At 51.8% G+C, this 16,541-nt stretch overlaps 1 protein-coding gene across 3 annotated transcripts; it reads right to left on the bottom strand.

The window, feature by feature from the left end:
- Positions 1–99: 99 nt before the first annotated feature.
- SPRYD3 (SPRY domain containing 3) lies at positions 100–15,174 on the bottom strand. Of its 3 annotated transcripts, none has more exons than XM_037847715.1 (11): positions 15,066–15,174; positions 13,564–13,710; positions 12,441–12,525; positions 11,839–11,963; positions 11,375–11,510; positions 9,810–9,995; positions 3,354–3,503; positions 2,892–2,949; positions 2,097–2,216; positions 1,831–2,003; positions 100–1,479 (listed from the first exon to the last, which is right to left on the bottom strand). In XM_037847715.1, the coding sequence occupies exons 1-11, from the start codon at positions 15,086–15,088 to the stop codon at positions 1,345–1,347; spliced, it is 1,338 nt and encodes a 445-aa protein (XP_037703643.1). In that variant the 5' UTR covers positions 15,089–15,174; the 3' UTR covers positions 100–1,344. The 3 variants fall into 3 exon arrangements, with proteins under 3 accessions (XP_037703643.1, XP_037703644.1, XP_037703645.1); XM_037847716.1 differs by having other exon boundaries at positions 12,450–12,525; XM_037847717.1 differs by lacking the exon at positions 3,354–3,503.
- Positions 15,175–16,541: the final 1,367 nt, after the last annotated feature.

The following is a 16,541-nucleotide window of genomic DNA, read 5'->3' as shown; positions in this document are numbered from 1 at the left end:
GTCCACATCTCCCCCGTGAGCAGGCTTCCCTTTGCTGCCCCCTAGCCTCCAGCCCTGTCTCCATCCTCTGTATCAGAAAGGATTTCCCTGCACCAGCTGTACTGATAAATACGGAAACTCCATTTTTATTGGCTGTATAAACATCTCTGGTCTGTACATACATTTCATACATCATAGTGCAGGGCCTGAAGGGAGGGCCAGGGGGAGGCCCCAGCAGCACAACAGCTCACCCACTTTCCCCAAAGCCCTACCCACTCTGTGCAAACCAAGGCCAACAGCTCCTGCTCCCTCGTCCTCCCAGGGAAGTCACAGTATGGGAAGGGGACCAGGGGGGACGAGGGAGAGATGAGGGCTTGGTGGGGGAGGACATATGTAAGTGCTAGAATCGAACACTGAAGCAAAACAGGCAACTGGCACAAGCAGCAAGCTGGGACACAGTCAGGGGAGAGGCGTGGTGGCAGGTAAAAGGAGTAAGGGACCAGGCTGCCCCTCTGGGCTCACTCAGCTAACGCTTTGCAGTCGCGTCCTCACTGCAGCAGGAGAGACATGCTCCAGAGCCTCAGCCTGCATCCCAGGGAGAGAGGGGGCAAGGGTGCCAAGGTGAGAAGGGGATGGGAAGAGGGCGATTGCCACCTCACAGTCCCTCTCTCTTAAACATGTATTGGTCACCCATCTATGTGTATACAGGTGAGGGGAACTAGACTCAGGAATTCTCTGTGGTTCTCCAGTGCCTGAGCAGGTTGGGGGCAGACAGCCAGCTCTCGAGGAAAAGAATGGAGACCCTAGAGGAGTCTTCCTAGGACAGCAGCCAGCAAAAGGAGAGAGATGGCCCAAGAGAGTACCCCCTAGCCCAGCCAGGGGGAAGACAGCAGCACACAACAAGAACGGGGAAAAAAGAGGGAAAAAGAATGCAAGGAAAAATACTGTGGTAAGTAGGGAGGAGGCTGTCTCTGCTCCACTCTGGCCCTCTGCAAAGCCTCACACCCACAGAGCAGCTGTGAACACACTCCTCTCCACTCACACAGGCCAGTGAGGGAAAGGGGAATCTAGGGAACCCACTGGCCAGGGCAAGTGGGGCCCACAGACAGATCACCACCATTCTTTGGGTCTGTTCCTGTCCAATCAGGGAAAAGGGCCCAGGGACTGACAAGGGAGGCACCAGGTCAGAGATGTGGGCATAGAGGAGCTTGGCAGGGACCTGACCTGGGAGGGGGGGAAAGTGCTCCCCTAGAGCCTGCTGGGTAAGCAAATCCTTGGGCATGTGTCAGGGGAAGTCAGGAACTGGATACCTGGCCCTGCAAAGGGTGAGCAGACAGAGGAGGGGCAGGTCTGGGGGAGATGCCCCTAGCCACTCAAGGGGTGCAGATCTACTTTGACTTTCTCCCCACAGCTCAGCATTCCAATTGTGGGGAAGAAACCCCCAGAAGGTACAACAGCATCCTTCTTCCCGATGATCTTGCCATTCCGGGTGAAGAAAACCTGGGGGTGGAAGTGGGGAGAGGAATGGAGCAGAGAGGCCCTGGCCTCTTCTGAGGATCCTGGAGCCACACAGGCCTGGACCCCAACCACTCCCAACTCCCATCACAGGCTTGAGAGGAGAGACTTAGGGTGATATTGGAAGTGACCACAAGAGGGTGTCCTGAGGCTGGAAAACAGCCTCCCAACCATAGCCTCTGCATCTCAGCAGCTCCTGTTACCTTGGAACACCCCCCAAAACAGTGCCAGAATCTCCCCTTTCCAGCCCTGACTCAGATTTCTATCCTCCATTAACACCAAGCCCTTACCCAGGCCCAGGAACCCCATCCCAACCCCAAACTCTCTCCTACTCACCACCACCTTCTTGCCCTCATGCTCCTGCTCTATCTCTTCCCCGTCTTCTTCCTCTTCCTCTTCCTCCTCTTCCTCATCCCCCTCCTGGTGCAGGTACATGACATTCCGGACGTTCCGGACAGCCCGGGCAGTTGGGGACAGGATCACTGTGTCACAACTATCATCACTGTCACCTAGGAAACCAAAAAACCTGAGTCCCCTGGGACTCCCCACACCCAGCACCCTCTGCCCTGACCAGCCTGGCTGGCTACTCCCATCCCACTCACCCTCACTGTCCAGAATGTAGTCTCGGGGGAACATGATTCCACAGCCCATAATGTCCCCTTTGTAACAGCGTGGCCCAAAGGGGTCCCCCACACCACTGCCATGGAAGATCTTCCCGTCATCTGTTGAAGGAAGGGGTGAGAATACACAGCTGATGAAGGGGAAGCTGATTCTGTACCCACCACCCAGAGTAGCCCTGCTTGGGGGTGAACACCTCTGTTACCTCCCTCTCTGGACCAGAGGAAGGGAGGGGACAAGGTGAGCAAAGATGGAGAGACAGGAGCGGGAAGAAGGTGCCAGATAAAAAGAGATCAAGTTGGACAGCTCAAGGTGCTAAGGGGAAACTGCTCTGGTAACTGTTTGAAGCAACAAGCATCCAGGGGAAGGGAGGGGAGAGGCAGGACCAGGAACTCGAGACACAGTCCTTTTCTAAAGAAAGCCCTAAAGGGTATCAAGCAAATCAAAAAAAGAAAATGAAAAATTTGCAGGATCTGCAGGAAGAGCGCAGAGGGAGCCAACTCAGAGTCTTGGAATGTCCAGTTGGAGCCCAGGTCTCCCGCCCATCTTACTCCCCCAGCTTTCAGGGCTGGGAGGAAAAACACAGATGAGGAGAAAGCAACAGTGGCTTGGGAAGGGAAGATCAGACAGCAGCAGGGGAGAGTCTCTCCTGCCAAATGCTGGAGGAGAGAGGCCATTTTTGAGGGATCAGGAAAATGGACGTAGGGACACCACTACCTCCCTGGCAAACCCAGCTTCCCCACAACAGCCTGGAGGGATGAAACATGCCTCCTGCTCACCTGCATGGTAGGCCACAGATCCTCTGCTCCAGCCAGGGTGCCTGTTCTTGGGATAATCCTGCACCAAGAAGAAAAAAGAAAATCTATGGTACCACACATGTAAAAGAAGGCACAGGAAAGTGGTGTCTGAATGTTCAATCTTCTGGAATAGACCACACCCAGGAAGGCTGCTCACCACCAACCCCCAACACTCCAGGCTCTCCCATCCTTCTGGCACTTAGGGAAGCCAGGGAAGGTGAAAAGGGTGCCTGGCTTCCAAGGCCAAGGCTACAGGCTGCCGCCACCCCATATCCAGATCTCAGAGCATGTGGTATAGTCACAACACACTCAGGGGGTGCAGGAGACATAAACAACTATGCTCCGTCTCTGTTAAAATCCTCCCCACCACCCATTCCCACCGTTTCCCCTACAGCCCCCAAGTTGAGCAGCTCCGGAGGCAAAGAGCCCAGCACTAGTCCCCACCTTCCGGGCCAGCCCCAAGGCGATGTAGCATTTCTCTCCAGGATCCACAATCTCCACCTCGAAGTAGTGGCTGCGGGTGCTCAGCGGGTGCCGGGCCTGAGCCAGCCCCACATCCACGATGCTCTTGCCCTTCCCCAAGTACTCCAGCAGCTGTTGGGGGAGAGAGCCAGGTGGGTGCAGGGGGCAGGCTGATGCCCAGCCTGGAAACCTGGTCCCAAGGCTGTCTGAGGACCAGTTTCCCAGGTTTGACAGAAAACCCTGGGTGAAAGGGGAAGGATCCTGGAGGCACAACATGGGCATCAGTGTTGTAGGCAGGCATGAGACCAGAGGTGGCGGTGGGGGGTAAAGGTGTCCACTTAAGCAAGGGGAGCCCCTTGTCAAATGCTGCGCCCGCCTCCTTCCTGGTTCAAAGACCATCCAAGTCTAAAGACCCTCCCCTGCTTTCTGGGGGACAGGAGAGCAGCACAGCAATCCAGATGGCCGAGGGCAGGCTCCCTCTGTGCCCTTCCTGCAGATCCTACCCAGCAGGGCGTCTCTGGGCTGTATTACCACTTCCCTGAATAACCCTGCCGGGCTTTCTCCTCTGGGAAAGGTCTGCCCCAGGGGCCCTGAGTACAGAGAAAAGAAGTGAAGATAGGCTGAGAGAAAACCTGATGACTTTCTCAGGGGGTCTGAACTAAGACAGGGAGGATGCAGAGGTTAGATGCCAGTCCCAAATGTTACGGGGTCATGGGGTGGAAAGGGGGAGACCAGGTCATAGGTCAATTCTGTCTAGGGTGGGACTGATGTAACCTCACAAGGTCTTTGTTCTCCTTGGCTTTGAACAGAACTGCTCACAACTGGGTCAGGGAGGTGCTGTGGGGAGCCAAAGAACCCAGAATGACCAGCTCTACCCCTTCATTTAATGTGAGGGAGGGGAGAGGTCAAAATGAAGATAAATGCCAGGCTTCCCTGTTCCCTTGTTTCTATTTCAAGCTGGAGGAGGGGTGTGGGGATGGGAGGAGAGGGGAGATGACTGATGGGTTCTTGGGGCTCTTCAGTCCCACACAGTCTTGCCTGGGCATGATGGGGCGGCAACCCCCAATCTGAGAGGATTTATTTATCAGTTGTCATGGTAATAGTGGGGCTATGACTCAACCCCACCCCCATTCCCCCACCCTTGGCATCACCTGGGATTCCTTAATCTTCTTTTAATTGGCAAAACAGCCCCTCCAGTCCTGAAGAAAATATACTTCCTGGGGACCTCATCCACTTATCCCAGGCAAGCCTTAGGACGCTGGCCCCTCACCCTGCAAGGAATTCCTGCCTGGACAGGAAAGGAATTATGCTCGCCTACACCAGCTCAGACGCCTGTACGTGTGTCCAGCAGAGGCTGGTCCTGCATCCTTGGTCCTGCATCCTCACCATCCCCTCTAGAAAGGGGGAACATAAGAGGCTTGGTGCCCTTCTTAGCCTTGGATCCCCAAAGCTCTGCCACCTCAAGTCCATCCTCCCCTCCTCTCCAAAGAGAACAAGGGCCAGAGTGCAGCGTCAGGGTGGGATCAGGGAAAAGCCAGAGATGTATAGGAGACCCCTTTAACCCACACCCAAGTTTGCTTCTCTAATTTGTATAATCAGGACCTACACATTTCAGGTTACACTGGGTCTTTCAGATTGACACTCCTAGCCCAAGTCTTTCTCCATTATATCACACTGATTTCTTTCATCAGAAAGGGGTTCCCTGCAGGTTGACTTCTGACTTCTCAAGTACTAATGACACTCCCTCAGCCTGTAAGGCCCACACTGCTGGAATTCTGCTCATATCTTCATCACAGTCCTCTGTGTGTTCTCTCTGCTGGGCCTGGCTCCTCCTGCATCTCTCCCCAGCAGGCCAGGAGGGGTGTGACACACATTAACTAGCTCACACTCCACCCAGTCAGAGCAGCCCCAGGCCCACCCTCTCCTCCCAGCACTGCGGAACTGGGTGGGGGACCCCATGGCTGCCCTTGACCCACTCCATCCAACTGGCCGTAACAGAGGAAACACAGTGTTCTGCAGTTCCAGAGCCAAGAGACAGCCGATCCAGATCCTGATCCTTGGGAAAAACCCGCCCAACCATTCCCTCCACCTCAGCCCCCGGGGTGGGGGCAACTGCTGCAGTTTTGTCTCCGGATAGGATGGGGAGGTAAAAGTCCAGGAGGACGAAACACACTAACATGGGACTCTAAAACCCACTCCCCTACCCTGCAGAGCAGTTCGGACAGACTGCTGACATCATCCTGGAGAACTGGGCCCCTGCACAATTTGCCTTCTTCCAGGAGAGGAATCACCCATCGGTAGCTGTAAGAAGTCATCCACTCCCTGTTTCTGGGAAAAGTCCTCCCAAGCCCTCATGAGCCATCTTGGAGCACTAAAGGGCAGGGAGTGGGGGAAAAGTTCAGCCTCCCTGACAGATCCTTTTCTGAGTTCACTCCTCCTTCCTTAGATGACAGCTGTTAGGAATCTAGAGGAGATGGAGGTATGAGCTGGTTTAGTGTCACTTTACACAGACCCTGAAGTCTGAGTTACTAGAATCTTGATGCTGGTTCCTTAATTTGTGCCTTGGATACTTCTTAATGTGAAAGTGAATCCAAGAGACCTAGGTTCAAACCATAAGTTCTGTTACTTACTAACTGCCAACCTTGGGCAAATTACTTTCATCTCTTGAAGCCTTAGCTTCTTCTTCAGTAAAATAGAGATACTACTACCTGCCTCTCCAAAAACGGGTGTGAAGACTCAATGAAGTTAGTGTCAAGTGCTTAGTGTGGAGCTTGGCATCCAATAGATGATCAATACATATTTCTTTCCCTCCCTATGTCAGAAAACAGGGCTTAGATTGGAACATGCTGACAAATTAGTGCTCCCTAAATGTGAAGTCACCCCAAAGCTAGACTAGACTGGAAATGTCAGTCACAAAGAAGGAAATGATCTTTCATCTCAGCCCTTATCTCCAACTAGAATGGCCTCTTAGGCTCCCCAAATCGTCCACTGTTTCTCCAAGACCGATGCCCACTCATCAGGTTACTCTACCCCAGTGACAATGTCCTGCCCCCACAATGTTTCTCCTCAAACAATGCCCAATCGACAGGAACGTTCCTCCACATCTTTGGTGGAGGAAGAGGAAGTCCTCTCCTTGGGGCTCCAGAATCCTTCAGGGGCTCTCAAACCCTCCTCCCTCTTCTGTCTCCCTCCACCCTCAGCCCCAATCCCCACACACTCAATCACCAAAGCTTAGGGAGGATAACAGCTGGACTTGACCCCACAGAGCACAGAGTGCCAGTGGCCTCCTGCACCCTCACACCCCTCCCTCATACAGTAGTGCTTTCTCAGCCTTTTCTCCCCACTGGTGCCCGCCCTCCTCCCCTTGCCAGCAGAGACCCTAATCCCTCTTGACAGGAGCAAGGGAGGGCTCAGTGCCTGAGGGCCCAGAAGCAGCTGAAACAGGAACCATGAACATGCTCCCCACTGGCCAGCTCAGGCCCCAACACAGTCTCCTCCTGGGTTGGGTCAGGGAGGACCCCTGGGAGGGTGGGGCCTCATTCCCACCCCCTTTGTGTACCAAAGCTGTTGCCCCGTCGCTAAGGACTTGTCAGAAGGAGCTATGAACAGGAAACAAAGACAGACTGAGTTTAATTCCCCAGCTTTACCTTCTGCCCGCCGCCCCCTCCACTCCCTCGTTTTGCAAGGCTTTGGGGCAGGGGTGTGGCAGAGGGGCAACACCCCCATACCTGAGCAAATGAAGGAGCAATTCTTCAACACCCTCAGAACCCTTGGGAGAGGGGACTCTTTAGGGGGGCAACGGAAGCCACAAGAGGCAGGGAGATAATTCCACCCAAGAGAGAGCCAGGTCTATCTACATATAGAAACTAAGATTAAACGAACATAACTAAATAATAACATTGTATCTAGGCATGCACCTATGGGTGGTGACTGTATGATATTTTCAACTTTTCTGTCTGCTTGAAAATGAAATGGAGGGGGGAAAAAGAACCAGGAATTGAATTCTCTTCTTTATGGGAAGATCCAGTGAGAAAGAAGACAAGATAATTGTGACCCTAAAACTGAAAGAAAGGAATGAGAGTTGAAGAATTCCAAGGCAGACAAGTAAACTCAATAGAAGGGCCTTGGCTAAAGAAACCAGACAGGAGAATCTCAAGAAGTAGGAATTTAAACCCAGAAGCTCCGGATTCATCTTAGAAGGAAGGGGGAAGGAGGAGAGAAGGTAACTGGCTACAGAAGAACACACTTGGGTAATACCGTATATTCGACAATGGAAAAGGCAGAAGGGGTAGGGGCCAAAGAATTAATTTATAGGCCTAGTTTTGCTACTAATTTGCTCTTTGACACTTCAACAAGCCTCTTCACTTTTCTCTGGGACTGTTTTTTCATCAAAAGCAAAAGCAGAGGCTATGTGTGGGCGTATTTTAAGTCACAGTGAGTAGGGGAAGGAGCTACTAAAGCATTTTGCCTCTGGGGATCAGGGATGCAAAACATTTGCACTTGCAAAATGCCAACACCTAAAATGCCAACAGTCTCCCCATCCAGAAACCCCAGATTAGATGACAGCAAAGTCTTTCCCAAACCTTTACAATTCTAAAGGGCACTCTGTTGCGGACGTGGATTAACTACTCCCACCACTCCAAGCGAGAGAAACAGGCTTCAACAACAGAAGAGGTCTGGGGTCCCAAGAAAGGGCTCCCCAACAGAGATGGATGTGAAAAGACAGGAATGGGCAAACAGGAGAAATGTGTGGTAGACGTCTCTCCAAACAGGAGGCAAGGGCATGGCCCAAATGACCTCTCCCAAGCTCTTCCAGGCTGATACAAATATGATCACTGGGTCAGAAATACAGTGGCTGGTAAGAAAGGACAGAAGAGAGGAGTCCAGGAGACAAGCAGTGACAGGAGGCCCAAGGGGATGGAAGAAACTGGGCAAGTCATCTTTGTTTGAAAGTTAGGAGGGTTGGCACGACTAGAGAGGCACATGTCCCTCAATAGGCTCATGCCCAAGTCAGCCCCAAAGTCGCAAGGGCTCAGGGAGGTGTGCTCCCATCCTGCCAGGTCCCCAAGCTGGGCTGCAGGTCTGAATGAAGAGCTAAACTCAACAGCTTAAGTCTAAAAAGATCAAGTTTTTAAATAAGTGGCCTGAAGGCACTGGAGGAAGGACCATGAGGAAGGAAGGCTATTTATAAACATCTACAGGACTCTGCATCAATTAGAAAAGATTGCCTGGGAGGAGCTGGGGGCAGAGCGGGGACAAGTCCAGGCAGGGAAAGGATGCCAGGAAAAAACTCTTGAGGAGAGGTCCGGGATGAGAACTGGCACACTGCCCTGGCTCAGTCCCAAGTTCAACTCTGCAGATGTGGTCAAAATGATGGTGGACAGGGAAAAGAAAGGGAAGAGATGAGGGCCAATGAATGGAAACCTGAGGTCTCCTGGCTCACAGCACTGCCACCCTTGGATCCTAATGCAAGAAGGTGGTGCAAGGCGTCAGACACAGCAGGAGGACACGCTTTCTCCCATATTCCTTGAGTTCGACTCACCTTGAACTCCAGAAGGGGGAGGCCTTACTGGTAATCCATCCACACCTCCCACTGCTTCTGTTTTGCTATCAAAAACTGACTTGAAAAAACAGCCCGGGTTGGGGTGAGAAGGCCAGAGAGTGGAGAAAAAGGCCATCCACCCGGGGAGCCGGGAGCAAAAGGGCAGCAAAGGGACAATTCGAAGTGGGAGGCCTGAGCAGCCCACTAGAGGCCAGACCACTGACTCAGCTTCCATTCACTCCTAACCCCGCATGAGGCAGTGAGGAGACAGATGAAGAATTTCCCTTTCTCAAGGCCCATGCACTTTAGACTTCCAGAAAGTTTAAAATCTAGGGAGACTAGAGCAGGTATGACAAGAAGATATATAAAGCAAGTTTTAGAGGGTCAAGGATTCTCATCTGCCTGTGTTCTCATCCTCTATAAAATGTAAGGGGAAGAAGAGATTGACATTGAAGTATACTAAAAAAATATCTCAAAGAACCTTTCCCCATGTGTGTGGGACTTGTGACCACACTGGCCCCAGTGCATGGAAAGCCTGGGCCAATGGAGTTGGAACCAAGCCAAAAGGGATCTAGGCATCCTGCCTCCAAATCAGCCCCTAGACCTTCAACGGCAGGGCAACAGGGGGCACCAGGTGTTAAAGGAACCAAAAAAGGCAAAGGAGAACTACTGTTTGTAGTAAGGAAGAAAGGGGAACCTGCACTAAAGACAGCACAGATCTGAACTCAAAGAAACATGTCAAGGTTCCAGGCTATCCTGCCAAAATTGCCAGTTACCCAAACTTCACAAGACACTTCCCTCACTCCCCAATCTAACCAATTCAGACACTTCTGTGGCCTGTAGACATTCTGCCCTCCCCGCCCAAGCCCCCTCATGCTTGAATGCCCCTTACTTACAGTCCCGCAGACTCTGACATCATGCAGCCGGCCCCATTCATCCTCGTAACTGTCCACCATCATCACACTGTCATCTTCACGGCCCAGCTCAGCGTTGAGGTGCAGGCGCACCTCCTCACCCAGGGAGTGCATGCCCACTGCTGGGAACAGCCCATCCGGGGACATGGGCATGATGGTGGAGCCCACCTGCAGCAGAGGGAGGGAGGGAGCTGCTGCCTGGCTCACTTTCCCACAGCTCATCTAATTCCCACAAGGGTACCTTTGAGATGATGCAACATAATTATTACCCACACTGAGGGATTAAAAAACAAAACAGTGGTATAGAAAAGTTTAAACATTTGCTAAGTACTCCTCGCTGGGAAAGGTTTCTGAGTTACAAGGCAGCGAAAAGTCTCTTGACTTGCTGCCAAATACTTTAGGTACGTGTGACCATGTGTTGGAGCAGGAAAGTGGCTGCAGCATGGATGTGAAGTGAACAGGACTCCTCAGCCAAGGCCAGAGAAAGCAATTTTCCCAGAATGGGAGATGGAGCTGAGTAAAAGGAAAATAGCTGGGAGTGGGGCTCTCTCTTCTATTTGCTCTTGTCCCATGTGCCGGTTTGAATGTATTGTGTCCCCCAAATGCCATTATCTTTGTGGTCTTGTGTGGGGCAGACCCTTGGGTGCTGGTTGGATTTGCTTGGAGTGTGCCCCACCCAGCTGTCGGTGATAATTTTGATGCGATGTTCCCATGGAGGCGTGGCCCCACCCATTCGGGGTGGGCCTTGATCGGTGGAGCTATATAAATGAGCTGACTCAAAGAGGAAAGAGAGTGCAGCTGGGAGTGATGTTTTGAAGAGAAGCAAGCTTGCTAGAGAGGAACGTCCTGGGAGAAAGCCGTTTTGAGGCTGGAGCTTTGGAGCAGACGCCAGCTGCCTTCCTAGCTAACAGAGGTTTTCCGGACACCACTGGCCGTCCTCCGGTGAAGGTACCCGATTGCTGAGGTGTTACCTTGGATGCTTTGTGGCCTTAACACTGTAACTGTGTAGTGAAATAAACCCCCGTTTTATAAAAGCCTGTCCATCTCTGGTGTTTTGCATTCTGCAGCATTAGCAAACTAGGACATCCCATCTCTTTGCCAATACTAGTCTCTCTCTGAATAGGGAAGGGAAGGAGAAATGAAATGAGGAAAACAAAACACCAAAAGCACATATTCCCAAAGTATTCAAGTCAAAACCCCAAAAAGGACCTCCAGCTCTTGTAGCCTGGCCATAATCTTCCCCTCTTTATGTCTCCTCAAAACCTTCCCCCAAATCACCCAATTCTGTTCCCCACAATTTCTGCCCATACTCCACTGCACTAATTTGCCCCTCTATGCCCATTATCTGAGTAATGTCCCAGCTTCCCCTGGACAGGGGAAATGTCTTCTCCTACAGACAGAAAGAAACTGAGACTGGACTCAAGGAGATGGGAACTAAGCCCGTGGGTCCCTAGGCAATCTCCAGCAAGCAGACTCTTTCTAATTACTGCCCACAAATCCTTGGGCAGCTTTAAGCCAATTGAATCCCTCCAGGATTCCCTACTCACCCGCTTCCCGTTTTTGGTGAAGAAGATCTGGGCAGTCTGTACATCAAAGGACACAGGCTCAATGCCACACCCAATCCGGTCCCCGGAGTTACACTTTGACCCAAACTGGCGGCCCTTGGCTCGGCCATTGTACAGCCTGTGGACAGAGAAGCCCAGACACAGAACCCAAGCTTGGCTTCCCAACTTTTCCCAGCACCAGCAGCCAAAGCCTCATCTCGCTGCTCCTAGTCACTCTGTGATGACAGTATTTACCACGTCCTGGGAGTGAGCTCCACCCTCCCCTCTAAGTCTGCAAACCTCCAAGGGTAGCCATCAGGCCACCACCCTGTCCTGGTTAGATATGTCTAGGAAAGCATCCCAAGATAAGTGAAGGAACAGGAAAAGCCACCCTGACGAAGTCCCTTATAATCTAAAATTCCCAAATCCATAAGAAAGGGGTCAGGTTCCACAAGAAGGTAACTCACTTGCCATCATCAGCATGGTAGGCTACAGAGTCAGGCAACCAGCCAGGCTGGTGGTCCAAGCTGTAGTACTGAGGGACCAGCCCCACAGCAATTGTGCCCCGAACCCCACTGTCCACAATAGACACCTGGAGAGAGGAGAGAAGGGCACAGTTAGCATGGCTGGAAGGGAAAATGGGATGAATTGCTGGGAAGTCAGGGGGCGGGGGCTAGAGATCAAAGGGAGCTGAAACTCAAAGACACGAAAGATATGAGAATCAGAGAAAAAGACAGGGTATTCAGGGAGAGAGCTGGGGAGAGGGGGGCCTACTTTACCAGGATTACTTAGAAAATAATTTCCTAGCTATGGAAAAGGTTAGAAGATGAAGTAGATGCTAAGCTTGGGTTAGGCGGCTGGAAACGATATGAGTTAAAGTCTGCTTAGATGAGGGGTAGGAGAGCAGAAGGGACAAGGTGACAGGGCTCCAGGTCACCCATTTCTCTGATCAGAGGCCATGCTATCCAACAGGACAGCCCTGATGGAAAATTCATGACCTGGTCCTTGGAACTTAATCTCACCCCCAATCTCAGCCCCAAGCCTACCCCCTGCTTTGCCCACCTACTACCTTGATCACCTCAAAATAATTGCTGTCCTTGGTCAAGGGTCGAGAAGCCACATAGCAGCCAACTTCACCAGAGTTTCCATGGTAACTAAAGGAGGAAAGAGGGAGTTCCATTAGCAGCCTAGCCCAGGACTTGTGGGGAGGGCCTCAGCATCCCTACCCTCCACCCTGTAGGGACCAGCAGAGAGGAGAATCCATCAGGCCACACTTCAGGACATCTGCACAGACACCATAACAAGACACTTCAGGTCACCCACCCATCCTGCTGCCTCCAGCCAGGGTCCAACCCACACCAGACCATCGCAAGTCTGCCTTCTCCTTCATTGCCAGGGGGAAAGAACACAGAGCTTCCCTTGGGTGCCTATTAGGGGAGACTCATAATCTTGTCTAACCTCAATCCCTCATGCTGCAGTTTTGGCCCTTTTCCTCTGATTCTGTCCTCAGTGAAGCTGGAAAATGGCTGTTCTCTATCCTCTGTACCAAAGACCTTCATAGATTGGAAGACCGTATTCAGTCCCCAAGCCTCAGCTTTCTTATCTCTAGGCTAAATAACACTACTTCCTTTCCCCTTTAGAGGCAACTCTGTGACAGAACCAGGGCTTGGAAGAAGTCAGAGAAGAGGTTCAAGCCAGAACACAAAGTGAAAACAAACACAAAGACAAAAGGGTTGGAAAGACCTGGGAGGTGAAGGGCAGGATGTACCACAGAACTGTCCTTCCCTAAACAGGAAACCCACTGCCTTTGAAATGGCCACTGTTCCTGAACTCAACCCCTGAAACATAGGCAGGAGACTCAGAGACCCCACAGACCCACTGGAGTCCTCTCAACAAAGCATATGGGGAACTCCTCCCTCAGACCCCAGCAGCCTCCTATCTCTGACATGGTTGTTTTCATTGTCCCATCAGGACAGACCGTTGCTGGACCAGGACAGAGTGCTCCAGGGACACGGGCAGATGGGAGTTCAGGGTGAAGCAGCACACACTGCTTCACCCAGAAAGGCTTCCAGGGTCTACAGCACCCTCCCTCCCAGTACAGGGTAGACAATCTGCTTCCTCTAAAAAAGCCCTTTATCGTCTGTAAGATCTGGAACAGAGAGGAAAATGTGGAAGCATTCCCCTAAACTCACCTCAACGTGTCTCCATCTACAAGGATGTGCTTGAACCTCTCCTGATATCGGAAAGCCCGGACCTCCCGAATCTCCCGGATCCGCCGGCGCCAATTCAGAAACCGGTAGTGCAGGTTGAGGTCATCCATCTTGTTCATGAGAACAAACCTGCCAAGAAGGAAGGGGACGGAGGAGGAAGCAGGGTCTTGAGCAAAGTGCTTCAACCTGCTCTACTCAGAATGTGGGGAGGGCTTCTGAGCAGAGCAGATAGAGCTGCAACAATCTCCATCCTAATCCTTTCATGTGATGAATATTTATTGAGCTCCTACTATATACGCTGTTCTACGTGCTAGGGATATAGCTGTGGACAAGACATATGGGATTCCTGTTCCCATAGGGCTTCCATTTTAGAGGGTTGGGGAGTGATGACAGTCATTAAACAGACACAACAACATTAGACAGTAGAGAGAAAAACAGGGTGATATGATAAAGAATAATGAGGGACTACTTTGGATATAGAGGACCAAGGAAGCTCTCTGAGGTGACATTTGAGTTGAGATGAGAAGCCAGGCACGTGACAAGTTCAAGAAAGAGTATTGGGACAGAAGGGAGCTTGGCATGGTAGGGAAATAGAAGGCCTGGTGGCTGAGGTGTAGGCAATGTGTGGGAGAACAATACAAGAAGAGGTCCGAGAGGAAGGCGGGGACCAGATCAGGGCTCTACAGACCATGGTTGAGTGTGACGGGAAACCTCTGGAGGGTTTTAAAGGAAATGATGTGATCTAGTTTATGTTTTTAAAAATACCAATAAGGCTGCTGGTTGGAGAACTGATCATCAGGGGAGCAAGAGCAGAAGTTAGCGAATAATTAAGAGGTTCTTGCAGCAGTTTGGATAATATATGGCAGCCTCTAAGATAATAGCAATGAAGACAGTAGAGAAGTGGGATAATTAGGGTATTTGAACCACCACCAGCGCCAACATATGAATGAATTAATACATTTTTCCTGGGAGTCAAAAGTGAGAAAAAGATGAGGTGCTTTTCTCGGCCCATCCCCATAACCCTGAGACAGGGGTCTCATCAAGGCTTGACAGTGCCTTGCACACTGTAGATGCTTAGTCAGCAACAACCCACGTGGCCCAGAAGGGTGGACCCCTATCCCCATGAGGCAGTCCTCCCAGTCCCCAATAACTCGGCCAGGGCGTGACCCCACGTAGATGCAGCCGCTCCAGACTTAGGGGCATCTGGTTACTCAGAACTCCACAGCCTGGGCCCCGCTTCCACCCCGGACACGGCCTCGTCACTCGGGCGGCACCCGGGAGCAGCAGTGCCCGGTCGGCGAGCGTGACTACGCTCAGCCTTCCCAGGCCCTGCACCCGGCCGGGGGTGCTCGAGGGAGGAAATCAGTGACTGGAGCGCAGGGCCCCGCCCCTGCCCCCGGAACCTCGGCCCTGGACCCCAGCTTCCCGCCTAGGCTCTGGGGAGACCCGAGGCCTCCGGGACCCCGCCCCCGATCCCCGCCTACCGGGGCCGCCGAGTCCTCCTCATCCATAGGCCTCTCAGATCCGCACACCAACTCTACCGCCGCCGCCACCACACACATCCGGGTCCCCGCCCTTCCTTACGCGCTCTGAGGCCCGCCCCTACCCTCCCACTCAGGCCAATCTGCAGCGGCCTAGGACGACAGGCACCTGCAGGAGCCAATCGGAGAGCTCTTGCCGGGTGTGGGGCGCGGCCCGTCAAACCCGGGTACCTAGCGCAGGGTAGGGTCTGGAAAACCCGGGTGTCTAGAGGGTGGGAGGTGGCGACGTGGCAGCGCGGATATTGTGCTGGCTGCTCTGGGCACTGAGGGGAGACGCTCTAGGGGCGGCTCCTGCCCTGGGCGGGGCAGGCCTAGAAGGTTGCCACGCACGGAGAAATACTGCGAATATTTCTGGAGTGCTTGTTCCGTTCCTGGAGTGAGGCTAAAAGCGTTATAGGAATGCCCTCATAATCCACTCAACAACCTAATGAAATAAATCTTACCTCCTTTTTTCAGGAGAGGAGACTGCGGTTCAAGAAGAGTTAAGCCTATATGGTTCGGGCGCTTAATGCTTTATGTTTTGTATTCTCCCAAGCTCTTTGACGTCCAATCATTTCATGGCACTGTTCGTTCATTCTGGGAAGAGCAGCCTATTCCCGGAGGAGGGAACATCGGATGCAAAAAGCACAGTGGCATGAAATGGCATGCTTTTGAGGCACAGCGGGGTTTGGCGTGGCTAAAGGAAAGTTAGATTGGGGTCATATTGTGAAGGGAGGAAGGATACTAACATTTATTGAGCAGCTACTATAGGATGTTTGTTGCCATTCTGCGGAGTTTAGACTTCTGGAGGACTTCCTCGATTTCCGCCTACCATCTGATCTCCCTTTTCCGGATAAAAAGAATTTCTTCTCCTCTGTATTCTCATTCCATGCCATTTGCCCTCATTTATAGCACTTATTCTAGTCTAGCTTTTATTATTAAAGTCGTCTGTGTATGTACATCTGTCTCTCTGCTAGGCTGTGAGCTCCTTCACCCTAAGGCCTATCCTATCCTATATCCATCATAAGCAGGTAGTCTACAAATGTTGAATGAAAGAAAAGCCGTCATCTTGTGTACCATGCATTGTGGCCACATAGCATAATGGAAACAGGTGGAGACTGGGAAACATGAAACCTAGACTAAAGCCCCAATTTTGTGTGACCGAAAAGTAAAGGTCTTAGTGTTTTCATCCTTAGAGAAGAATCATTGAAGTGGGGTGTTTTCTTGACTCCCTTCCAGCCCCTCCATTGCTTAGTTCTGAAAAGTTATACTCCTCAATATATCTCCAGCTTCTTCTCGTTCCTTCATTGTTTCTCTTCCACTTTCCACAACTTCTTCCTGAGCTACAGAAATGCCCCAAGCCTCTTAACTGTGAAGACGTCCCATTCATTAATTTTTTTATTTCATGGATCATGCTTTTGGTGGTGTATTTAAGAAATC

The sequence above is a fragment of the Choloepus didactylus genome, chromosome 8, assembly GCF_015220235.1.
Source record: "Choloepus didactylus isolate mChoDid1 chromosome 8, mChoDid1.pri, whole genome shotgun sequence".
In the NCBI taxonomy this organism is placed as follows: domain Eukaryota; kingdom Metazoa; phylum Chordata; class Mammalia; order Pilosa; family Megalonychidae; genus Choloepus; species Choloepus didactylus.
This window is presented reverse-complemented; position numbering and strand designations above follow the sequence as displayed.

Coding starts and splice junctions, on each gene's coding strand:
- SPRYD3 (XM_037847715.1), bottom strand. CDS start 15,088: ATGAGGAGGACTCGGCGGCCCCG. Junction 13,711..15,065: donor AGGAGGACTCGGCGGCCCCG/GTAGGCGGGGAT, acceptor CCTTCTTGGCAG/GTTTGTTCTCATGAACAAGA. Junction 11,511..11,838: donor TACCATGCTGATGATGGCAA/GTGAGTTACCTT, acceptor CTCTGTCCACAG/GCTGTACAATGGCCGAGCCA.